This window comes from Pituophis catenifer, unplaced genomic scaffold, assembly GCF_029215685.1.
Source record: "Pituophis catenifer annectens isolate HBS135680 unplaced genomic scaffold, rPitCat1.0.hap2 SCAF_6, whole genome shotgun sequence".
Lineage (NCBI taxonomy): Eukaryota > Metazoa > Chordata > Lepidosauria > Squamata > Colubridae > Pituophis > Pituophis catenifer.
The window spans coordinates 96,156,640-96,182,705 of NW_027256886.1; the positions used below are offsets into that span (position 1 = coordinate 96,156,640).

At 45.6% G+C, this 26,066-nt stretch overlaps 1 protein-coding gene across 1 annotated transcript in view; it reads left to right on the plus strand.

Moving 5' to 3' along the window:
• Window positions 1-26,066, plus strand: part of USP54 (ubiquitin specific peptidase 54) — a 148,254-nt gene that overhangs the window by 34,422 nt on the left and 87,766 nt on the right. The window contains exons 3-5 of the mRNA XM_070945334.1: window positions 17,943-18,077; window positions 18,987-19,100; window positions 19,218-19,300. Coding sequence (XP_070801435.1) covers window positions 17,943-18,077; window positions 18,987-19,100; window positions 19,218-19,300 — 332 coding nt within the window. The remainder of the gene's footprint in view (window positions 1-17,942; window positions 18,078-18,986; window positions 19,101-19,217; window positions 19,301-26,066) is intronic.

The window sequence follows — 26,066 nt, forward strand, 5'->3', positions numbered from 1 at the left end:
TTTAACAATCTAGTGGAAAGACATCAAAGAAGATACTAAATGAATTATAAATTTAAAGTTATTGTCTTTTTTTATAAAATGGAATGTATATATAGACATATGTATATTTTAGCAGAGTGGGCAGTGGATTATATTTAGAATTGTAGTGCATGGTAATCTTGCAGGAAACTGGGTTGAAATAGGCTAGTTTAGTGATTGATTAGTTTAAGAAAAAGGATTTTTAAGTCATATATTTTGGGGAGTGGAAGAATCGGATAGAACTGAACAAATGTTAAATTTGGAGAAGGCTGCTTTGAAATGTTAAATTAATATATATAAAAGTAAAGGTTATGTTGTTGTAATAATAATATTTTATAAGTTTGGGGGAGGAGAAAAAGGGTAGATTGTGAAAAGCGGAGAAAAGTGGAGTTATAAGAATACTTTGCTAAGGGTCAGTACTTTGAGGAGTGAGTAAGGGCATGGTAAAATATTATGTAATTAATTATGAATTAGCTTATTGTTGTGAAGAAGAAGTCACGGGGGGGATGGGTGGTGAGGGGGGGTTAGGGAAGAAGGGAGGAAAAGGGGGAAAAACTTGTATTTGAAAAACTTTTTCAATAAAAAAAAAAAAAAAAAGACCCTTCCTACTTCTCACAAAGATAAAGGGATGGAGAAGGGAAGCACATTCAGACTTTTAAGATTCTGTTGCTATATCTCTACAAATTAATATTGGCCTGCATGATTTTGGTTTCCTAGTCTGGTCTATGTTCAATGGCTGACACAGGCAGATGGGTACACTTCCATTCTCCATCATAGTGGAGACAGCAGCCAGGAATGGGTTGTACTTGTCTGTTCAGTTGAAGGACTGAGTCTGTTAAATTGCAAGCTCCACCCTCGTTGCTAGGGCCTTCCAGCTTTTGACTGAGTGCTTCAGACTGGATGGACGTGTCAAGCTTTTTATCTCTGATCCTTCCTGGATGTTTTTTGCCATAATTGAGATATTCTATCAAAACCTTCTCTGAATTGTGTGTGTTACCGGCTGACTCCCGACTGTGGTTGAGTTGCCGGGGAGTTTCCCGCCGCCTCGGGGCTTTGGTTCCAGCCGTGAGCAGGGAACTGTCAGCTGCCCGGTCGACGGAGTCAATGTCGGCCTGTGCCTTGCGCTCCGTTGAATTATAGGCATTCCAGAGCAGTAGTGGAGTTGAGCGCTCCCAGCAAAGTTGAGAGATCGAACTGTGGAGCTTCCCCTATCATTGGGGAAGTTGCTTGTAGGAGCTTTGCGCTCCCGGAGGGGCTGATTGGGCAGCCACTTTACATCTACATGCCGCCTGATAGATAGAACAGATCGGTGGAGCTTCGTGCTTCCGTTTGCCAGCTCTTTTCCTTGGCAGCAGCCCACGCTTCCCCACGAGCCGCGGAAAGCACCATAGGAACTTTGCGCTCCACCTGTAGTGGCAGCGGGTTGCCAAAATTACAGGAGCATCACACTCCATTGTTGAGACAGCCGCCATTTTGGGGCTTCATGCTTCACGGGCTATACTGTCACCATCTTAACAGAGTTAGTGCTCTCTGACCTAAATGGCCTTCAATCGGGAGCTTCAGCTCTATTAACCATCATTAACCGTGTGCCAGGACTGTGAGGCAGGGGAGGTTTGCGCCTGCATGTGCCCACACCCATAATTCTATTCACTCTGCCCAGTGCATGCATGCGCAACCCCCACCCCCGCTTCTGGCACGTGATGGCCCGGTAGACTTGTTTTTCTTTCTCACCTGGTCTCGGCTTGTCGTTCGTTCAGAACTGCGATAGGAAATAATCACCAGTAACACACAGAGAATCAGGGTTTACTTTGGCAATGATAAGCTTGCAGTCAAAAGTAAAGTACAAGTCGGTGTTTTGGTTCAAAGTCAGCGCTGGGTGTAATCACACCACAGCGCTATTTAACAAAAACTCAGCCCCTTAAACATACATCCGGTGATTATCAATCAAGCACCCCCCACTCCCTTAACAGTAACAGCTGCGAACAGCGAGGACAGCAGAATCGGAGAGGCCCGGCAACGTCATCAATCATCGCCCTGAATGCTGCTATCCAGGAACTGTTTGTGTGTTCGCTGCGGCTGCTTATCTCCACTCCTTCGTCTCCCACACCCCCCATCGATGGCGAGCTCCGGCAGGACTCAACAGGCGGCCCCCCCTACCAGGAGCTCACCTATAAATAGCATACAGATGTTAGTCACTGTTACGATCCTGCATTAGGTTTGTCTGGGTATTTCCGATGGAACCGTTGTATCAATCGGGCAGCGTGAACATCGGGTGCTGCCACCCACGAGGCCTGTGTTACAGGGTATCCTTTCCACCGCACAAGATATTGTAACATCCCCCTACGAACCCTGGAGTCCAATATTCGGTCTATCTCATATTGGTTGGTATGCACGGGACCCGGTGGAGTAGTTGAGGTACCTGGCCTTTCTATCGTCACCGGTTTCACCAAACTGCTATGGAATACGGGATGTATCCTACTGAACAGAGGGGGAAGTTTAAGAGCTACGGTTACAGGATTGATGACTTGTGTTATGGGAAATGGTCCTATATATTTAGGTCCTAATTTTTTACTGGGCAGTCGGAGTTTAAGGTATTTCGTAGATAAGTATACTTTGTCTCCTATCCGGAATGGTTTTGGATCAGCTCTTTTCTTGTCTGCATATTTTTTGTACTCGTCTGCTGCCTTTTGTAATGCTGTTTTTACACTTGGCCATACATTACTAATTTTATCGGCCCAACTGTGTGGCGTGTCACCGTCTGTCATAGGGGGATCTAACTCTGGAATGGCTGAAAACTCTCGGCCATATATTACTTGGAAAGGGGAGAACCCAGTACTGCGGTGGGGTATGTTGTTATATGCCACTTCGGCGAAAGGCAGGAGTCCTGACCAATTCGTCTGCTGGTATGAAACGTAGCATCTGATATATCTTTCGACCATGGCATTGGCCCGTTCAGCCGCCCCGTTAGTGCTCGGGTGGAATGCTGAACTTAACCCTTGAGAGGACCCAATTAAACGGACAAATCGTCTCCAAAACTCAGAGGTGAATTGAACACCGCGGTCGGATATAATCCTCTTAGGTGCTCCATGGAGACGATAGATATGTTGCAAAAAGAGTTCGGTTAATTGTCGCGCGGATGGTATGCTTTTACATGGCACAAAGTGGGCCTGTTTCGAAAACAGATCTACCACCGTCCAAATTACAGTGTGGCCATGGCTAGGGGGGAGATCGACTATGAAATCCATAGCGATCTCTTCCCAAGGCCTGCTAGGATTCGCGACTGTCTGTAATAGTCCTAACGGTCGTCCAGACCAGGGTTTGGCGGTTGCACAGGTTGTGCAACCTTTTACGTATGTTTCTATGTCCTTACGCATTCGTGGCCACCAGAATTGCCTCCTCACAAGGTGTAGAGTTTTTAAATACCCCAAATGGCCTGCTGATTTGGCATCATGGCACCTGCATAACACTACGTTCCGTAAACATTCTGGAACATATATTCTATTCTCCCTCCACGCTATTCCATCATTATAGCTAACCATAGAGGGGTTTTGGATTACCCATTGATCCTGTTGTAAAGCTGTTTTAAACTCGGTACGTAAGTGACCATCTACTTCTGTAAGTCTTAATAGGGTTTGGGAAGGTGCAATTAGAGGTTCTATCACTTCCTCTCGCTTGCTATTATACTGTGGCATCCGGGACAGCGCATCAGCCAGGAAGTTTTTCCCAGCAGGAACATACCGCAACCGGAAAGAGAAACGCTGAAAATATTGTGCCCACCTTATCTGTTTGGGAGATAGTCGCCTGGGCGTTTGTAAGGCTTCTAAGTTTTTATGGTCCGTCCATACCTCAAAAGGATGAGACGCCCCCTCCAAGAGATGTCGCCATGTCATCAACGCCCAACGGACCGCGAATGCCTCTTTTTCCCAGATCGCCCATGCCCGCTCTGTCGTGGTTAACTTTTTAGACGTATAGGCACAAGGTTGTAACCCTCCCTGCTGTGTTCTTTGTAGGAGTACTGCTCCTACAGCCACGTCGCTAGCATCTGCTTGGACTACGAATGCCTGCGTTGGGTCTGGATGCTTGAGTACTGGTTCTTGAGCAAAGAGTGTTTTTAACTGCTCGAAAGCCATTTGACACGCTGACGACCACGTCAACGCTTGTCCCGGCTTTGGTTTAGCCGTGGCCGGTTTGGTCCGTAACAGATCCGTTAGTGGTAAGGCTATTTCAGCAAATCTGGGAATGAACTGCCGATAGAAGTTTGCAAAGCCTAGAAAGCTCTGTAATTGCTTTCTGGTTCTAGGGGCCTGCCATTCAAGCACTGCCTGGACTTTTCTGGGATCCATCTCTACCCCGCTCTCTGATATTCTATAGCCTAGATAATCTATCCTCTTTTTGTGAAACTCACATTTGGATAGTTTCACGTACAGCTTAGCAGCTAATAATTTGTCTAAGACCTGTCGGACCAGAGATATATGTTCCTCTTCAGTTTGCGTGTAAATTAAGATGTCATCCAAATATACAAGGACACCCCTGTACAGATGTTCATGCAGCACTTCATTGATGAACTGCATGAACACCGCAGGGGCGCCCTGTAGTCCGAACGGCATGACCTGGAACTGATAGCTTCCCAAGGGACAATTGAATGTTGTTTTCCACTCATCCCCTGGTTTGATTCGTATCCTATAATACGCTTCGCGTAGGTCGAGTTTCGTAAAGATACGACCGGTGGCTAGGGCAGCTAACAGGTCCTTCATTAAGGAAAGTGGATAGAGGGGCTCCACACACACTGCATTGAGACCTCTGAAGTCAACGCATAAGCGTAAACCCCCGTCTTTCTTCCCACGAAACAGGACAGGGGCAGCCATCTTTGATCGACTAGGTGTGATAAAACCCCGGGCCAAGTTCTTGTCTATATATTTTCGTAATTCTTTTAGTTCGGGTTGTGTCATTGAATACATCCGGGGCTTGGGTAGCTTCGCCCCGGGTATTAACTCAATACTGCAATCCGTAGGCCGGTGAGGGGGCAGGGTCTCACATTCCTCCTCACTAAAGACTCTGGCGAGATCCCTATACACATCAGGATACGTCGTGTCTACTGGTGGGCTCTCTGCTTCTATTCCCCCTGCTGGCTCCTTTTCCTCCTTGGTAGGGGGAGGTCCCAATGGTAATCGAAGTTTGCGAAAACCCCCTTCCCACCATATCGTAGGAGCCCACTTGTCCAACCATGCTAATCCTAAAATCACTGGTTCTAACATTTTCTCCACTATAATAAACCGAATAGTTTCGGTGTGCTCCCCAATATCGAGGTGCACCTTTTCTGTTATATGAGTCACTGGTGCCCCTCCCAGCAATGAACCATCCATTTGTTCAAAGGTAATAGGGGTTCTCAACCGCACAATCCGCAGCCCAAGTTCGTCAACTATTGCCCTACGAATTAAACAACGAGTACACCCTGAATCAATCAATGCCTCATATCGGCGTCCAGTGGTGGCCCGTGGGTTTCGGAGTACGACTGGTACCACAAAAGGTCGGATGGGGTCGCTCACCATCGGGTCGTGTGGGTCCTCATCGTCGTCATCACTATCCCCAGCCACAATCGGGAACTTTTCCGCCACCACTTTCTTAGTATCTGTAGCCAGGGGATCCCTCTCCATACAGGATGTTCGAGTCATTTGGGACCGTTCGGATGTTGGTCGGCCTCTGCCTCTCAACACAGCTCTAGGAGGGGGGTTTTGGTCCAAGTTGCGGGGCATGGGATGAGGACAGTCGGCTGCTCGATGACCAAGGCGATTACATCTGAAGCAACGAAACGCAGGCCGCTGGATCCTTTCCCCCAAGCCGGAGCCAGCATTCGGTTTAGTCTCCTTGGGTGTTTGTGTGCGTTCTGCTGGTCGTTTTCCTTGACTTGCAACCCCTTCACCCCGTATACGGAATTCTCGGAGACCGACGTCCAATTCGATGGCTGCCTTGTACCACACACTCAACTTGGGGGGCAAGCCCCGGTACACGCAGGCTTGCCGTAAATCACGGTCTAGTCCTTTATGGAATTGGTGCACCAGAAGACGTTCTGGCCACCCCACCAACCGAGCCGCAATCTTTCGGAACTCCTGTACATATTCCTTTGCTGGTACGCCCCGTTGCTTAAGCGCAAACAAATCCCCCTCTGCAACCTGGGCGCTTGTTTCGTCTTCAAATCTGGCACGAAGAGCCTCCAGAAATCGTCCCAGGTCCACGAGTTCCCTTGCATGTTTAGCATGGAGGCCTGCCACCCACTCAGCCGCTTCTCCCATCAGGACCCCCGTAACAGCAACCACCATAGCCCACTGGGAGGGATACCACTGTCCATATTGGTCCATATGGCTTATCACCTGGCTTAAGAAAATAGCCACTCGTTCAGGGTTTCCGTCAAAGGAAGTCTGCAGGGCAGGTGGTCCCCAAACGGCCTGCGGGACCCACAGCCCCGGCGGGGCCCCCGGAGGCCAAGGCATGGGGCCTGGGGTCCTCGCTGCTCCAGTCGCTCTCCTGTCCTGCCTAGGTCGGTCCCTCGTCGCCCCGCGACCCCCAACAGGTAAGCCCCCTGCCAATTGCGTTGGTTGGGGCTCAGGACCGGCTCCAAGGTCTCCCGACGAGGCACCTTGGTCTTGTTCTGGAGGGGGTTGGTCCATGGATCGTCTAGAGGTCCGCTCCATCCTCAATTTAGGACTTGTGAGCCGGAATTGGGTCTCCGAAGCCGTCACCCCCTGTATCCTGCCAAGAAGAACCTGGAGGCTCCAGCCCTGCAACCCAGGGCTGCCAGGATGGGGCGTCACGAAATCCAGATTCCCCAAAACGCTCACGTAGCGTATCCATGGTGCTGGGACCGGATGAGGCAGGATACCCCCAATCCCCTTCATCCTCCTCAGTCCATCGTCTTTCCCTCCAGCCCTGGAAAGACGCTCCCAAGCGAGGGGGTGTTGGCATCCGTGGCCCGAGGAGAACAGAGCTGTGCCACCAATCCCCCGTCCGAGCCCGTTGTCCTGGAAAACTCTCCTCCTCCGGTCGGGGCGGGGCGCTCTTGGGTTGCTTGACTTTTGGTTTCACTGCCAACTGTTCCACACTCTCCTTCACCTCCTCTATCAGTGGTTCCTCCCCCTCCACATCTCCACCACACTCCTGCTCTTCCAAGGCCGTCCCTTCTGCCATATCCCCCTTTGCTGCAAAGCCACAGGGACTCCTCACCTCTTGCGAAAAGGAACCAAGCGCTGACTTTCTCTCGGCTTGTCGTTCGTTCAGAACTGCGATAGGAAATAATCACCAGTAACACACAGAGAATCAGGGTTTACTTTGGCAATGATAAGCTTGCAGTCAAAAGTAAAGTACAAGTCGGTGTTTTGGTTCAAAGTCAGCGCTGGGTGTAATCACACCACAGCGCTATTTAACAAAAACTCAGCCCCTTAAACATACATCCGGTGATTATCAATCAAGCACCCCCCACTCCCTTAACAGTAACAGCTGCGAGCAGCGAGGACAGCAGAATCGGAGAGGCCCGGCAACGTCATCAATCATCGCCCTGAATGCTGCTATCCAGGAACTGTTTGTGTGTTCGCTGCGGCTGCTTATCTCCACTCCTTCGTCTCCCACACCCCCCATCGATGGCGAGCTCCGGCAGGACTCGACACCTGGCTCCAGATCCTCTCTGTGCATCTGGGGAGGGCGAAAACAGCCTTCCCCACCCGCTCGGAGGCCCTCCGGAAGCCTGAAATGGCCCATTTCCCAACTCCCGGTTGGAGAGGAAGTGATGTTTTTTGCTGTCCCCAGCCTCCAGACCCTCTCTAGGAGTCTGGGGTCTAGACTGGGCCCTCCCCAGATACATAGAGAGGATCTGGAGCCAGGTGAGAAAGAAAAACGGGCCTTCCCCCCTCAGGCCCTCCAGAGGCAGGAAACAGCCTGTTTCCCTACTTCTGGTAGGCCCAGAAGGCCCAAAAATCAGATGGCCAGCGCGCGCATGCGTGCCAGAGCTGAGCTGACGTGTCCACTGATATGGCTACGTGTGCCATAGGTTCGCCATCACAGGCGCCTGAGCAATCTTCCCAGGCGGACCCTCAATCCATAGCTGACTTTTCAATCTTGGGGCAATCATTGATGCAATTGAGGGCAAGGTATATTTGTCCCAGGAGCGGCAGGACAGCCTCAGGGACCTAGCTAGTCGAGTCCAGTGAGAGCGTAGAGTGCTCTTAGTCCTGCTATCACAGCTCCTGGGCAAAATGTTGTCAGCCATTTCCATCACACCATGGGTACGTCTCCATGCTAGAGACCTTCAATTATTCCTTTTGCCTTTTCAGAGGACGGGCAGAAGCAACTAGCCAGCCAGAGTCTAAGTTTCCAACCAAGTCCTCAAGTCCCTCAACTGGTGGAGATCACTGGACATTTCCAAAGGTCGCTTTTTCCATGAACCACAGCATCTAGTGGTGACAACAGACACCAGTTGCATCGGTTGGGGGGCGCACTTTCAATCCCAAGTGGCTCAAGGCAAGTGGAGTCCCCTCGATTTGCAGGACAACATCAACTGTCTGGAACTCCGAGCTGTGTATCTGGCCCTGCTTCACTTTCAGCAGTCAGTCTCGAACAAAGACGTGTTGGTGCTAAACGACAATGTCGCCGCAAAGACGCATATAAATCGTCAATGGGGTACCAGGTCCAAATCTCTGATGTTGGAGGCCAGGAGACTGGGCCTTTGGGCAGAATCACATCTGCGCTCCTTAACAGCGGAGCACATCTCTGGGGTGTCCAATGTGCAGGTGGACTGGCTCAGCCGGACAGTCATTGACCATGCAGAGTGGCACCTGCACCCTTTTTCGGGAGTTGACAGAACGTTTCAGCATCCCGGAGGTGGACTTATTTGCCACCCCAGAGAATACACAGCTCCAAAAAATTTTCTCACGGTTTCCAGCTCAAGGAGTGGAGGAAGTCGATGCTCTCCGCACCCCATGGCCACTGGGACTCCTTTACGCATTTCCTCCTGTTCCCCTACTTCCATAGTGGTTCGGAAAATCCTGCTTCTGGCACTACATTGGCCCAGGAGATCTTGATTTGCCGATCTCAAGACTCTTTCAGTGGCCCCATCCTGGAGGATTCCTCAGAGCGTGACTTCACTCAGCCAGGGGTCATTGGTCCACCCAGACCCTCATTGGTCCACCCGGACCCAACTGACCACCTGGCGTTTGAGTGGAGCGCTCTGAGAAGGGACAACTTCTCCTCCAGGGTCATTAGGGCCATTCAGGCTTCCCGGAAGCCTTCCACAGAACGTATATACTCTGCCACCTGGAGAACCTTTTGTATTTGGTGCACCAAGTCAGACATACCTCCCCTCACAGCCTCAATAGCCCAGGTCCTGGACTTCCTTCAGGATGGTCTAGATAGTGGGCTGTTGCCCAAAAACCATTAGGAGGTAGGTGGCGGCTCTTGCATCTGTGTTGACTTGTGGTTCCCTTGAATCTCTTTCTTAACATCCCACAATCAGGAGATTCCTTAAAGGAGCATCAAAGGATGCCCACCAGTGGTACACAGGTACCCAACCTGGGACCTGTCCATTGTATTGAAATCCCTTACGGGAACACCTTATGAACCTTTACGCTCTGGTCTGGTCTCCCTTTTCACATCACTTCTGTATTTCTGACACGTCGAGTCTGTTTCTTCATCTTCGTCAAAAGCTGGAAGGCCTTAGCAATGAGGGCAGAGCTTGCAATTTAACAGACTCAGCCCTTCAACTGAACAGACGAGTACAACCCATTCCTGGCTGCTGTCTCCACTCAATGAGAAGGTGCCTCTCAGGTAAGTCCAACACCCCTTTTATTTCCTTGTGAGTACTAATCCCAGAAACTCAATACATCTGAAAAAAAGGTACTCCATTTAGCATAAAGAATTATTAGCAATGAAAGCTGCCTTTGAAACCTGGTGCCATATGCTGGAAAGTAAAAAAATCCATAACTACCTACCAGAATCTTGAGCATCTTTAGAAAACAGGAAATGAATCAAGGCAAATTTGGTAGTTGCTCTTCTCTCATTTTAATTTTAAATTTTATACATTGCAAGTAACCAAAAACAAACATGCCAATGCCCTCTCCAAGAAGCCAAAATTTGAATGTTTCAACACAGACATTCTGCCTGCCAATTTTATGCTTCTAAAAAAATATGCTGCTACCAACAGTGGATCTGTTTTGGAAATTACAGGAACAGCAACATCACCATCAGAAGGAAATTGAGGCCACACCTGGCAAACATCGGACATTGGACTGGAACATACGACAATTCCAAGGCCTTATTTTTGCCATTGTAATACATATTTCTTAATTCCATTCCATACTTTAACATAATTATTTTGAAATAACACATAGTTCATATTAGTCATGTAACACCTAGATATTTTACTTTGTTCTCAATTAATTCTTTTTGAACTTCCATCGTTATATTTTTGTTAACATCTTCATTTTCTCTTTATTTTATTCCAACCAGCACATCAAAATTATTTATTTCTATTCCTTCCATAGGATTTTCCAAAATTAAACCAGACTATCAGAAAATGTCCTTAATTTGTGTACTTCTTTTTTTCACATCAGCTGTTTTCCCATCATGTCCTATGTCTATGTTCAAAACTCCAAGGGCCACAATGGATAACAGTGGTGAAAGCAGGCATCCTTGTCTTGTTCCTTTTTTTCTTTCATGAGGTTTAGTCAATTCCCTGTTAATTATAATTTGTGCCCTTTTAAGTACTTACTGATTTCATCAATATAGTAATTTCCCCAAATCCATATGGTCAAAGAAGTCAATTTAGTCATCTCATCAAGTTCACCAGTCTTTCCATCTTCCTATTAGTTTGTTTAGTTTTTTATTTTTCTTTAAAATAAATAGAATCCAGAAGCGTCGTGGCAAGACTGGTTGGGAAAACACCAGGCTCTAATGAGCCTGGCGAAAACTCAGCCAGACGAACCGCTGTCGGGGGGGTCTTTGGACCGGAATTGTCCTGTAGGGACAGTGAAGAAGGAGAGGCATCTCGGTTGACTAAAGAGGAACAGGCAAGTTCCTCGAAAAGCCAGAGAAAACTCTTTGATCTGATGGCGGGGGGGGGGGGGGGTGGGCAGCAGACATTGCGAACCGCCATGAAGCTGGGGCATCCAGAATAAGAATTGTGCAGGAGCGAAGATTTGAGTGGAGTTTTGGTACTGGGTGAGTGACTGGCCAATTCACAGGTAATAAAGGAAAAAATTGGAAAATTTTAAAGTTACCCCAGTGTGAAAACAGCAGCTAAATAACGTTGGGGGGATATAATTGATAGAGAAGAGAAAAAGCAGAAGTGAAAGCACTAAGCCCAAAATGGAATTGGATACTTAAATGTGGATATAGAATTTGGAGAGACTAAATTGACTATAAGAAAAGAAACCCAAAAGAAAATACCTTTGGAACAGTATAGGATATAAACTGTTTAGAAAATTTTGAACTTTAAAAGAAGATTAAAAAATGAAGAAAAGCCTACAATAGAAAAGCCTGGCTAAAGATTTTAAATTGAATTTGAACTGGAATGTAAAGTTGGAATTCGGACTTTGCAAATTTGGATTGGACTATAAACTGATTTGGTCCGTATAAAGGTAAAAAAGAAGAAGGAGAAAAATTTAAACCAGTAAAGATTGCTAAAGCTGATTGCAAACAAAATGGATACTTTTTAAATTACTGATTGGAATTGTGGATTATAGAGAGACATCTTCAGGAGAAACAAGATCATTACAACACTAAATTTTTGGTCTGGAAAAAACTCTGAACTTTGAAAGGAATAACAACAGTGAGAGAACCTTGAACATTGAAAGCGATAACAGCTGAACTAAGGAGGATTTGTTTGTCTGCAAGCGGCTTGACTTTAATGATTAAAAAAGGAGGATTACAACACAACTTTAAATTGGGCTTGCTGCTTACGTACCTGGCTCCCTGCCGCGTGGCAACGGCCCTGCCCGAGCTACTCGATGTGATAGCCACAGTGGCAGTTGATACACCCAGGCTTATGGTCATGGGTGATTTCAATCTGCCGTCCGTTGGTGAAACGTCAGAGATGGCTCGGGAGTTCATGGCTTCCATGACGGCCATGGACCTGACCCAGTTAGTTCATGGCCCCACTCACAGGGGGGGACACACGCTGGACCTGATTTTTGTCTCTGGCCAGTGGTTGAGTGGTCTTATTATAGGGGATATAGACATGAAACCCTTGTCATGGTCAGATCACTCACTCCTTCGTCTGGACCTTCGAACCGCTACACCCCGCCGCAGGGAGGCGGACCCAATTAGATGGATCCGCCCCAGGCGCCTGATGGATCCTGATAGGTTCCAGACGGAGCTTGGGCCAATTCCTGAAGATCTGGCACACGACTCGGCCGAGGACCTGGTAGCTGCCTGGGATCGGGCGGCTGGTGGGGCCTTGGATCGAGTCGTGCCTTTGCGGCCTCTGACCCGGTGTCGATCCCTCGCGGTTCCTTGGTTCACCGAGGAGCTGAGGGAGATGAAACGCCGGAAAAGACGCCTAGAGAGCGGTTGGAGGGCCAGTCTCGCTGAATCTGACCGAACACTGGTAAGGTCGCATATTAAGACCTACCTAGTGGCGATAAAGACGGCAAAGTTTAACTACTTTTCCGCCTCTATTGCGTCATCAGGGAATCGTCCGGCCGCCCTGCTCCATCTGGGAGCGCGGGAGGATCCCTTGGAAGGCAGGGCGGAGGATTTCGGACAATACCTGTATGACAAAATCGCTCAGATCCGGGGGGATTTGGACTCTGACTGGGTAGATCAGGGCAGGGTGACGAGGAATAGTCTTGAGAATGTTACCTGGGAGGAGTTTGATGCTGTGACTCCGGATGATGTGGACAGGATTTTGGGGAGACTTAGTACGGCCACATGTTTACTGGACCAGTGTCCCTCCTGGTTGGTACTGGCCTCCCGGGAGGTTACACGAGGCTGGCTCCAGGGTGTTATCAACGCTTCGTTGAGTGAGGGTCACTTCCCCGCCGCCTTGAAAGAAGCGGTGGTGAGGCCTCTCCTCAAGAAGCCTTCCCTGGATCCGGCAATATTGGCCAACTATCGTCCTGTCTCCAACCTTCGCTTCCTGGCGAAGGTTGTTGAGAGTGTGGTCGCGCGACAGTTTCCACAATTCTTGGAGGAAACATCCTATCTAGATCCGTTCCAGTCGGGTTTCAGGCCTGGACACAGCACGGAAACGGCATTGGTCGCGTTGGTTGATGATCTCTGGAGGGCTCGGGACAGGGGTTGTTCCTCTGTTCTGGTCCTGTTAGACCTCTCAGCGGCTTTTGATACCATCAACCATGGTATCATGCTGCACCGGCTGGAAGAGTTGGGGATGGGGGGCACCGTATTACGGTGGTTCTCCTCCTTTCTCTCCGATCGGTCGCAGTTCGTGTTGGCAGGTGGGCAGAGGTCGACCTCAAGGCCTCTTATATGTGGAGTGCCTCAGGGGTCGGTCCTCTCGCCCCTCCTGTTCAACATTTATGTGAAGCCGCTGGGCGAGATCATCCGTGGCTTTGGGGTGAGATACCACCAGTACGCTGATGACACCCAGCTGTACATCTCCACCCCAGGCCACCCCAACGATGCCCTTGAAGTGATGTCCCGATGCCTGGAGGCTGTGCGGATCTGGATGGGGAGGAACAGGCTCAGGCTCAACCCTTCCAAGACTGAGTGGCTGTGGCTCCCGGCATCCCGATATAGTCAGTTGACTCCATCACTGACTATTGGGGGCGAATCGTTGGCCCCCACAGAGAGGGCTCGCAATCTGGGAGTCCTCCTGGATAGGCAGCTGTCCTTGGAGGAACATCTGACGGCTGTAACCAGGGGGACCTTTTGTCAGGTTCGCCTGATCCGCCAGTTGCGGCCCTTTCTTGATCGGGATTCCCTGTGCACAGTCACTCATGCCCTCGTCACCTCTCGCCTTGACTACTGCAACGCTCTCTACATGGGGCTCCCCTTGAGGAGCACCCGGAGGCTCCAACTGGTCCAGAATGCAGCAGCGCGGGTAGTGACGGGAGCAGCCTGGCGCTCCCATGTAACACCGCTCCTGCGCGAGCTGCACTGGCTCCCAGTGGTCTTCCGGGTGCGCTTCAAGGTGTTGGTTATCACCTTTAAAGCGCTCCATGGCATAGGGCCTAGCTATCTTCGAGACCGCCTGCTGCCACCGACAATCTCCCATCGACCCGTGCGCTCCCACAGAGAGGGCCTCCTCGGGGTGCCATCAGCCAAACAGTGCAGGCTGGTGACCCCCAGGGGGAGGGCCTTCTCTGTGGGGGCACCTACCCTCTGGAATCAATTGCCTCCAGAGATAAGGAGAATCCAAGACCTCGGTGCCTTCCGCCGTGCCCTTAAAACCTTCCTTTTCCAGCAAGCCGGGCTGGCCTAATTTTTTTTAAGTGTTTTTAAGTGTTTTGTTTATTGTTTTTAATTAATGGGGCCAAATTTATATATGTATATTTTAACTGTATTTTAATATTTGTACTTGATGTTTTTACTTGGCTGTTCACCGCCCTGAGTCCTCAGGGAGAAGGGCGGTATACAAATTCAAAATAAAAAAAAATAAAAAAAAAATTGGAATAATATTAACTCAGAAAGAACAAAATGGTGCAGGAACTTAAGGAAATGATGAGAATGATGTACTTATCACTGAAAATGGAAATAAGGGAAATTACTATGATGTTGCATGGAAAACAGAAATCTGATGAAAAGAGCGGAGAATAGAAAGAATATTAAAAAATTAAATGATTACACTGGGATTAACAGTGGAAATACAAGAAAGAAGGAAAAGGGATGGAAAACAATGGGAAATATAGGGCAAAATAGAACAGCTTATGATTTTAAAATACAAAAAGATTATATTGGGATTAACAATGGAAAGATAAGAAAAAGGGAAAAGAGATGGGAAATAATGGGAAATATAGGACAAAATAGGAGAACAGAATTTTAAAGCACAAAAGAAAAGGGGAAAGAAAAAAATAAAAATAGAAAGGGAGAAAGGGAGAAAGAAATGAAAGAGGAATATGTTGTATACATTTTGAATTGAAATATGAATCGAAGTAAAATTTATAGATGAACTGAATGTTAGAAAAAAGATGAAATTGTGATACTAATTAAGTAATTTAAAATAATGGAAAATTATGGATGTACGAATGAAATGAAATAAGATTTAGAAATATGTTTTATTTAAAATTAGAGAAATTGTAATGATTGGAATATTATTTATTGTATTGTTGGAGCTTATAAATATTTTTAATTGCATATTTGAATTAATTAGACTGGTGAAAAGAAATGATTAAGATGTGGTTTGAAGAGTAAATATATACTTTTGACAAAGTATTTGAAAATTAGAGATAAGATTTAAGGAAGCAGTGCTAAATAATTAACTGATTTTTATTAAGATGTTGAAATGTATTATTTGGAATAAGATCTAAGGAATGTATGTTATAAAATGTTTTGATTTATCATTTTGATATGAAATAAATTATTGTAATATTAGGAACTATGTTAAAGGAGATTTCAAATTTAAGTGGTTTAATATTGAGAGGAAGGGAAAAATGAGATTTGGTTAAGATTAGAGATAGGATGAATCGCTAATATTGATTTTAAAAAAAGAAAAAGAAAAGGGAAAAAAAGAAAAATAGAGAGAATAAATACTATGGCAAAAAGGGAATGTATAAATTGTGTTGAAATGACTAAAAATTGTTTAAATTTGTGAACTGGCCAATACTCTGTTCAGAAAAAATATATTGTATGTGTGTCTGTGTGTTTCAAAAAATAAAAAAACCTTTTATAAATAATAATAATAATAATAATAATAATAATAATAATAATAATAATAATAATAAACAAATCTGCAGATAATAGTAAATTGGGTGCATTGTGTAATACCCTAAAAGACAGAAATGCAATTCAAGGACTACTGACTGGTTAAAAAAGTAGAATGAATAATATATATAAGCAATGTGGTCTGACTCAAGACAAGTGCAAGTTGAGGCACTTTTAAGTATAGTACCCAAATTATAGGAAGGCTAGTTCTTTTTTATTATGCTCTCATCTTTCAAATCTTAATGCTTTTTAACTTACCAATGAACTGGGGGAAGGGAAAGGGGAATTAGAATGCTGAGAATGTGTGCGTGGATCAGGGGTGAAATGCTCCCGGTTCAGACTGGCTCAGGCGAGTAGGTAGCAATGGCAGCGGGCAGTTCGGAGAACCGGTAACAAAAATCCCTGCCCCCCATGCCCAGATGAGCCGCAGGATCATCAGAGCCTTTTTTTTCTTTTAAATGGCTCTGACGATCCAAGCTATGACGATCCCAGCTGAGTTGCCTGCTAATCAGTAGCAAAAATCCCCCCTCCCACCCTCAGCTTGCTTACCTTAGCTGTTGGTCGCAACGCCTTGGTGTAATCCCTGCAATCCATTGCATCAGCAAGCAACTGAATCTCCCTGCCTGCAATCAAGCAGGCAGGGAGTTGTGGACTTCAATTCCCAGAATTCCTCAGCCAGCAAAGCAAAGCTGGCTGAGGAATTCTGGGAGTTGAAGTCTACAAGTCTTAAAGTTGCCAAGGTTGGAGACCCCTGTTCTATTGGGTAAGTTTTTTTCCCCTTTGGGAGCTTTAAAAAATAGTTAATTGGGGTTTTTTTTTAGTTGTTCTTTTTTTAGACCTAGCATTTAAAGTTTAGGAAGTTTTAAATTTAGCTGTTTTTATATAAAAATAAAAATAAATAAAAATAAAATAATATTTGTGCAGCTTTCTGAGATTTAGTGTGTTTTCTGTAGTGTTTCACTCTAACTACACAAACACACAAAATCTCACAAAGCTGTATGTGGAATTTTGTGTGTAAAGTGTGAAAGTTGTTTTTTTTGGGCTTTTTGTGGCTGTGTGAGGTTCTTGCTTGTTGCAGGGGCCATTTTGGGTCTAGCATAGCTGCTTTTATATTGTGGGTGAGCCAGTTGTGTTTGTTGTGTGTGTGTAAAGTGTGAAAGTTGTTTTTTGGGGGGCTTTTTGTGACTGTGTGAGGTTCCTACTTGTTGCAGGGGCCATTTTGGGTCTAGCACAGCTGCTTTTATATTGTGGGTGAGCCAGTTGTGTTGTGTTGTGTTTTGTAGGTTAAAAAAGGGCAAAGAAGTGACATTGACTTGGCCACGCTCACCTGACCAACAAGCCACGCCCTCCCAGTCACCTTATTAACAAGCCCCGCCCACTAATTAAGCCCCGCCCACAGAACCGGTAGCAAAAAAATATTAGATTTCACCCCTGGCGTGGATCATGAGAGCCTGGCAACCATCAAGGTCACCATAGCAAGAGATGGACTGTTCCCATAACAAAAGGACATCTCATAATTGGACAATGTGATCACCCAGGGGTGGGGAGAAGAGGAAACTATTGTTTAACTAGGCAAGCATTTGTGCGGAAAAACCAGAGCTGGTTTTGATTCTTCAGTACCAAAATGGTGTATCCAATAATGTTTTACTTTGGGGATTTTAAAGCTCCCAGGACTGTTTCCTTATTTTGGGTTCACTAGTCGGACAGTTGACATGCATTGTAAGGGCTCCATGTTGACTACTGTCGCCTGTTCTGCATAACACAATTAAAGGACTAGAGAAACTAGAATAAAGAAGGGCATTGGGTTTCATAAGATTAGAAACAGAATCCTGTGAAGGAATTAAAGGAATTGTATATATTTGGCCTTAGTAAAACATCTATGTTAGCTTAAGTATCTCAAGGGATCTTCTACATAGATAGTAAATAGCTATGCTCCATTCTCCCAGAATGGCAAGAGTAGTCTATTGTTAACAGTTTGGCAAACATACTTACTTTTGGCTCTTTATCGGTATGGTAGAAATAATTTGAGCACTTTAAAATTTCTGTTTTTATCCATCTAGGGTATCTTTAACCAGTTCCAGTGCAGCAATGACAAAGTGTTACCTTCTGATGCTCTTCGTAGTGCTCTTGCAAAGACCTTTCAAGATGAGCAGCGTTTCCAGCTGGGCATTATGGATGATGCTGCAGAATGCTTTGTGAGTATAAAAGTGGTAGAAAGTTGATGAATCCTAAAAAACAATTTGAGGAAGCAACAAATACTGAAGCTCCTCCCCCCAAAAACCAAACTTGTTTTTTTTTACTAATCATATTGATGTATTTTCCTTGTTCTCCTTTTCTTTGTTTTCTTTTTTCTTGTTATTATTCTTCTTATTGTTCCATTTTACTTTCATTTTGTTTAATCTTCCTTTTTATTTCTTCGGAATTTTTTTGGTTGTGAGCTGCCTAGAGTAGCCCTTGGCGAGATAGGTGGCAAGCAACAAATAACAACACCCCCCCCCCCCACACACACAGTGAGGCACTACCTTGATATGTTTGTGGGGCTTGTGTGTTCTGAGGAAAACGAGAGCTATGGCAGAGGTTCAGCCATACTGGATGGTCTTATCAAAGGAGTCAGACAAAGAGTGTCTCTCCCATAAAAAATATGGTGAGACGTAAATTACAGAAATCCATAACCGGCTTGGTTGCCCAGGTTAACAAGGATCACACTAGATGTTGGAGTTCCTGGACCTCCAATTGGCCTTAGGACTCAGGATTGTTGGTGAGCAACCAGGGCCAACAGCTGCAAAACTATTGGAAGAAAAGATGTTTACCCATTGCAAATATACAGTGATTGAAAACGAAGAAATAATGATCTGTTATTACAGATCAAGTCCTACAAGAAGAGGATATTTCAAACAAATGCACCAGTTCTGGAAAGAACAACATCCAGAATCAGAAAGAACAAAATGGAGGCTAGCAGATCAACATTGATTTATAATACAAAACTCCTAGTTTTTAAATGAATTTTAGAAAGTTTCGAAGCAAATTTCATACAACTCTAAATGATAAATTTAAATTATTTAATATTAACTCTAATTTCCTTTTTCCTGTTTTCCTGGATGTAGGAGAACCTCTTAATGAGGATTCATTTCCACATTGCAGATGAATCTAAAGAAGATATCTGCACTGCCCCACATTGTATTTCACATCAGAAATTTGCAATGACCTTGTTTGAACAGGTACAGAAAAACAACAATTCTAAGTTATATTAATCCTGAAATGAAGAAATAGACTTGGAAATGAGCAAAAGGATATTTTCTTCTGTTAATATCTAATCATTTATTTATCTGATTTAGTGTGTCTGTACCAGTTGTGGTGCTACTTCTGATCCATTGCCCTTCATCCAGATGGTGCATTATATCTCAACTACTTCACTCTGGTGAGTCTCAAGCTTTTTGCAAAAAAAGAAATTCCTTGGTTTAATTTCCCCCCTTTTTTCTACTTGAATGAGATAGATAGTACATTGATATTTTGGTATGTATTATCAGCCTTCCTAGGTAAACCAGACAGGACACACAAACAGATTAGCTAATTCTCCTTTATTGTAAGGCTACATTAACATAATCTTGCAAGTCTGAAAGTACAACTCTCCTGCGGTTTCATTTACAACCTGAGAATTTATGAGTATGTTGTTTCCCTGGAGCAAAAATCAAAGATTTTACTGAGAACCCTACACAATAACTCCACAGATTACTACTCTTTTCTTCTCCTACACATGGGGACCAATGACACAATAATGAATCTAAAAACAATAATAAGAGATTATGAACAGCTAGGGAAGAAGGTTAAAGAATTAGGAGCATAAATGGAGGTTTCATCTATAATTCCAACAAAAGGCCAATATCCAATGAGAGAGAGCAAAGTATTTTAGAAATGAACCACTGGCTTAAAAACTGGTGTCGTCAAGAGAATTTTGGTTTTGTAGTCCATGGTCTGCCTTACCTACATGAAGGGCTACTGGCAAGGGATGGAGTGAACGTGACAAGAATTGGAAAGAATATATTTGGAAAACAACTGGGTCATCTTATCAGAAGGGCTTTAAAATAAAATGGAGGGGGGAGGGAGGGGGGCAATCTTCAAAACCTTTAGAACCTAATTCCAAGCAAAAACAACTAGATAACCAATCATATAAGGAGGCAGAGAGTAAATAGAACAAGAAAGAAAGGAAAAACACAATGAAGTAGAGAATGATGGAAAGGATGGAAAACCCATTTACAAAGTAGGAGATATAACAAATATACCCCCAAATATAAGGAATACAGATAGTCCTCAACGTACAACCTAAATTGAGCCCAAAATGTGTTGTTAAGTGAGACATCTGTTAAGTGGGTTTTGCCCCATTTTATGACCTTTCTTGCCACAGTTGTTAAGTGAATCACTGAAATTCTTAAATTAGGAACACGGTTGTAAAGTGAATCCGGCTTTCCCATTGACTTTGCTTCTCAGAAGTTTGCAAAAGGGGATCATGTGATCCCGGGACTCTGCAATGGTCATAAGTATGAACCAGTCACCAGACATCTGAATTTTGATCATGTGACCATGGGGATCCTGCAAAGGTTGTAACTCTGAAAAACTGACATGTCACTTTTTTCATTTTACTTGTAACTTTGAATGGTCACTAAATGAACTATTGTAAATCAAGGGCTATCTGTGAATCCAAGACCCACAAAGGGCTTAAATGCCTATATACAAATGCTCAAAAGTTAGGGAACAAACAGGGTGAACTTGAAGTACTAGTATATGATGGTAAATATTATTTTTTTATTTTATTTTATTATTTTATTTTATTTTATTATTTTATTTTATTTTATTTTATTTTATTTTATTATTTTATTTTATTATTTTATTTTATTTTATTATTTTATTTTATTTTATTTTATTTTTGAATTTGTATACCGCCCTTCTCCCTAAGGACTCATGGCGGTGTACAGCCACATAAAAACATAGAGTACAAATATTAAAATACCATTAAAAGATATATATAAATTTGGCCCCATAATTAAAAACAGTAACAAACCAATTAAAACATTTAAAAAGTGTTAGGCCAGCCCGGCTTGCTGGAAAAAGAAAGTTTTAAGGGCACGGTGGAAGGCACCGAGGTCTTGGATTCTCCTTATCTCTGGGGACAGCTGATTCCAGAGGGTAAGTGCTCCCACAGAGAAGGCCCTCCCCCTGGGGGTCACCAGCCTGCATTGTTTGGCTGATGGCACCCCGAGGAGGCCCTCTCTATGGGAGCGCACAGGTCGATGGGAGGCCATCGGTGGCAGCAGGCGGTCTCGAACATAACTAGGTCTTATGCCATGGAGCGCTTTAAAGGTGATAACCAACACCTTGAAGCGCACCCGGAAGACCACTGAGCCAGTGCAGCTCACGCAGGAGAGGTGTTATATGTGAGCGCCAGGTAGCTCTCGTGACTACCCGCGCAGCCGCATTCTGGACCAGTTGGAGCCTTCGGGTGCCCTTCAAGGGGAGCCCCATGTAGAGAGCTTTGCAGTAGTCCAGGTGAGAGGTGACGAGGGCATGAGTGACTGTGCACAGGGCATCCCAATCAAGAAAGGGCCGCAACTGGCGGATCAGGCGAACCTGACAAAAAGTCCCCCTGGCAACAGCCGTCAGATGTTCCTCCAAGGACAGCTGCGTATCCAGGAGGACTCCCAGTTTGCGAGCCCTCTCCGAAGGGGCCAAAGACTCGCCCCCAATAGTCAGTGATGGAGTCAACTGACTATATTGGGATGCCGGGAACCACAGCCACTCAGTCTTGGAAGGGTTGAGCTTGAGCCTGTTTCTCCCCATCCAGATCCGCACAGCCTCCAGGCATCGGGACATCACTTCAAGGGCATCGTTGGGGTGGCATGGGGTGGAGATGTACAGCTGGGTGTCATCAGCGTACTGATGGTACTTCACCTCAAAGCCACAGATGATTTCACCCAGCGGCTTCACATAAATGTTGAACAGAAGGGGCGAGAGGACCAACCCCTGAGGCACTCCTCATATAAGAGGCCTCGAGGTCGATCTCTGCCCCCCTGCCAACACGAACTGCGACCAGTCTGAGAGAAAGGAGGAGAACCACCGTAGCACGGTGCCCCCCCATCCCCAACTCCTCCAACCGGTGCAGCATGATACCATGGTCGATGGTATTAAAAGCCGCTGAGAGGTCTAACAGGGCCAGAACAGAGGAGTAACCCCTGTCCCGAGCCCTCCAGAGATCATCAACCAACGCAACCAATGCCGTTTCCGTGCTGTGCCCGGGCCTGAAACCCGACTGGAATGGATCTAGATAAGACGTTTCCTCCAGGTACTGTGGAAACTGTCGCGTGACCACACTCTCGACAACCTTGTTGGCTAATACTGCCGGGTCCAGGGAAGGCTTCTTGAGGAGACACCTCACCACCGCCTCTTTCAAGGCCGTGGGGAAGTAACCCTCACTCAACGAAGCGTTAATAATTTCCTGGAGCCAGCCTCGTGTAACCTCCCGGGAAGCCAGTACTAACCAGGAGGGACACGGGTCCAGTAAACATGTGGCCGTACTAAGTCTCCCCAGAATCCTGTCCACGTCATCAGGGGTCACAGAGTCAAACTCTTCCCAGATAATATTCTCAAGACTATTCCTCACCACCCTGCCCGAATCTACCCAGTCAGAGTCCAAATCCCCCCGGATCTGAGCGATTTTGTCATACAGATATTGTCCGAAATCCACAGCCCTGCCTTCCAGGGGATCCTCCCGCACTCCCGGGTGGAGCAGGGAGCGGGTCACCCTGAACAGGGCGGCCAGACGATTCTCTGATGACGCAATAAGAACGGAAAAGTAATTAAATTTTGCCGCCTTTATCGCCACTAGGTAGGTCTTAATATGCAACCTTAGCAGTGTTCGGTCAGATTCAGCGAGACTGGCCCTCCAACCACTCTCCAGGCATCTTTTCCGGCGCTTCATCTCCCTCAGCTCCTCGGTAAACCAGGGAGCCGCGAGGGATCAGCACCGCGTCAGAGGCCGCAAAGGCACAACTCGATCCAAGGCCCCACCAGCCGCCCGATTCCAGGCAGCCACCAGGTCCTCGGCCGAGTCATGTGCCAGATCCTCAGGAAATGGCCCAAGCTCCATCTGGAACCTATCAGGATCCATCAGGTGCCTGGGGCGGACCCATCTAATTGGCTCCGCCTCCCTGCAGCGGGGTGTCGCGGTTCGAAGGTCCAGACGAAGGAGTGAGTGATCCGACCATGACAAGGGTTTCATGTCTATATCCCCTATAACAAGACCACTCAACCACTGGCCAGAGACAAAAATCAAGTCCAGTGTGTGTCCCCCCCTATGAGTGGGGCCATGAACTAACTGGGTCAGGTCCATGGCCGTCGTGGAAGCCATGAACTCCTGAGCCATCTCCGATGTTTCACCAACGGACGGCAAGTTGAAATCACCCATGACCATAAGCCTGGGTGTATCAACTGCCACCGTGGCTATCACATCGAGTAGCTCAGGCAGGGCTGTTGCCACACGGCAGGGAGCCAGGTACGAAAGCAACAAGCCCATCTGAACCCCATGACCCCATCTCACAAAGAGGGACTCACATCCGGCAATCTGTGGCACAGTGGTCTCCCTCGGACCAAGACCTTCTTTAATAATAACCGCCACCCCCCCGCCCCTCCCCTGGGCCCTCAGCTGATGGAATGCTCTGAAGCCTGGTGGACACATCTCAACTAGAGATGTGAGGGACCCCTCCCTCCGGGCCCAACCAGGTCTCCGTAATACCCGCCAGGTCCGCTAGTATCTGAGAGGAGCCTTGGGGACCGGGGCGCGCAATTGCTCTCAAGTAGCGAGTGCGCACCCCCGACACATGATATGGTCCCCTGCTCCCGCCATATCTGCCCCTCCCATCCACTGTGCTGATGGTACATCCCTCATTAAGATAGCCCGCCATCCCCTCCCCAATCCCTCATCCAGCACCCTCCAAACTGTTACCCCGTGCTACGCTCGACCCCGACCTTGGTGGATTACCCCCCCCATCCTCCTTGGTCACCCTCCCAGTTCCCCTTAAAAAATTATTAAAAGCCCTAATTAAAAAACCCCTCAATCCCCGCTTTGAAACATGACACCTCTCCGGGTCCCAAAACCCGTCCGCAACTATAATATAGTTGCCATTACTGAAACATGATGGGATGAAACTCATGACTGGAATGGACTGATGTAAGGATACAAACTATTCAAAAGAAATAGATCTAACAAAAGAGGAGGTGGAGTTGCATTATACATAAAAGTTCACTACATCTCTACAGAAATCCACAAAACTAAGGATGAAAACCTTCTAGAATGCATATGTGTCAATATTAAAGGAAAAAAGAATGAATTGTTATAGGAGTATATTACAGATCACCCAATGAAGCAGAAGAAATAGATGAATGTTTTGTTAAACAACTAACAAATGTGTGTAGAAAACATACCACAGTAGTAATGGAGGACTTTAACTGCCTTGATATCAACTGGAAGATAAACTTGGCAGCAAGTGGGAGATCAAACAGATTCTTAACCAACCTAGCTGACAATTTTGTCATCCAAAAGATAGAGAAGAGAACTAGAGGAAAAGCTATACTGAATCTAATTCTTACTAATAGAGAAGAAGTGATGGAGTTGAACTTTAGGTGAGTGTGACCAGGTCATATTGAAATTTACTATAATGCAAACACAAGCAATAGAACATAATCCAGCCAGTATCTTAAATTTTAAAAGAGCTGATTATAACAAACTCAGAGAAGAGCCTAAGAAAAATTTCATGGATGAAAATCCTAAAGGGAAAAACAACTCGAGAAGCATGGGAAACTGAAAAATATGATCATAAAAGCCCAGTGCAACACAATTCCACTGAAAAAGAAAAACAAGAAATCCAAGAAGAAACCAGCATGGCTGCACAAATATCTCGCTGATAAACTAAAAGACAAAAAGGACAAGTACAAAATATGGAAAGAGGGACATATAACTAAGGCAGAATATGAGCAGATAGCCCGAATCTGCAAAGATGAAGTCAAGAAACAAAGGCCCAGAATGAACAAAGACTTGCAACAAAAGTCAAAGATGATAAAAAAAAAGTTTCTTTCAACATACAAATAACAAGGAAAAAAACTCAAGGAAACAATGGGTCCACCTAAAAGAGAAGATGGTAAGGAAGTAACAGGTAGCAGAGAGAAAGCAGAACTGCTTCATTCATTCTTTGTATTAGTCTTCACGCAAAAAGAAACTGTAGCCCAACCTACCAAAAATTTAACTGTAAAAGAAAGACTAGAAATAAAAATTAAAATAAGCAACAAAATGGTTATAAAACACCTGTTTGATCTTGACAAATATAAATCACCTGACAGATTACATTCCAGAGTTGTGAAGGAATTGGCAGATGTTAGCTCAAAATCATTATACTATATCTTTCAAAAATCCTGGAACAACAGGGAATTACCTGAGGATTAGAAAAGAGCTGATGTGGTTCCCACCTTCAAAAAAGGGGGAAAAACAGACCCAGGAACTTACAGACAAATCAGCCTAATATCAATACCTGGAAAGATACTGGAAAAGATAATATATTAAAAAAAACAGATCCACGAACATCTAGAAACAAATAAAGTTACAGTCAGGTCCAGAAATATTGGGACATCGACACAATTCTAACATATTTGGCTCTATACACCACCACAATGGAGTTGGAATGAAACAAACACAATGTGCATTAACTGCAGACTGTCAGCTTTAATTTAAGGGTATGTACATCCAACTCAGGTGAATGGTGTAGGACTTACAGCAGTTTGTATATGTGCCTCCCACTTGTTAAGGGACCAAAAGTAATGGGACAATTGGCTTCTCAGCTGTTCCATGGCCAGGTGTGTGATATTCCCTCATTACCCCAATTACAATGTGCAGATAAAAGGCCCAGAGTTCATTTCAAGTGTGCTATTTGCATTTGGAATCTGTTGCTGTCAACTCTCAAGATGAGATCCAAAGAGCTGTCACTATCAGTGAAGCAAGCCATCATTAGGCTGAAGAAACAAAACAAACCCATCAGAGAGATAGCAAGAACATTAGGCGTGGCCAAAACAACTGTTTGAAACATTCTCAAAAAGAAGGAATGCACCAGTGAGCTCAGCAACACCAAAAGACCTGGGAGACCATG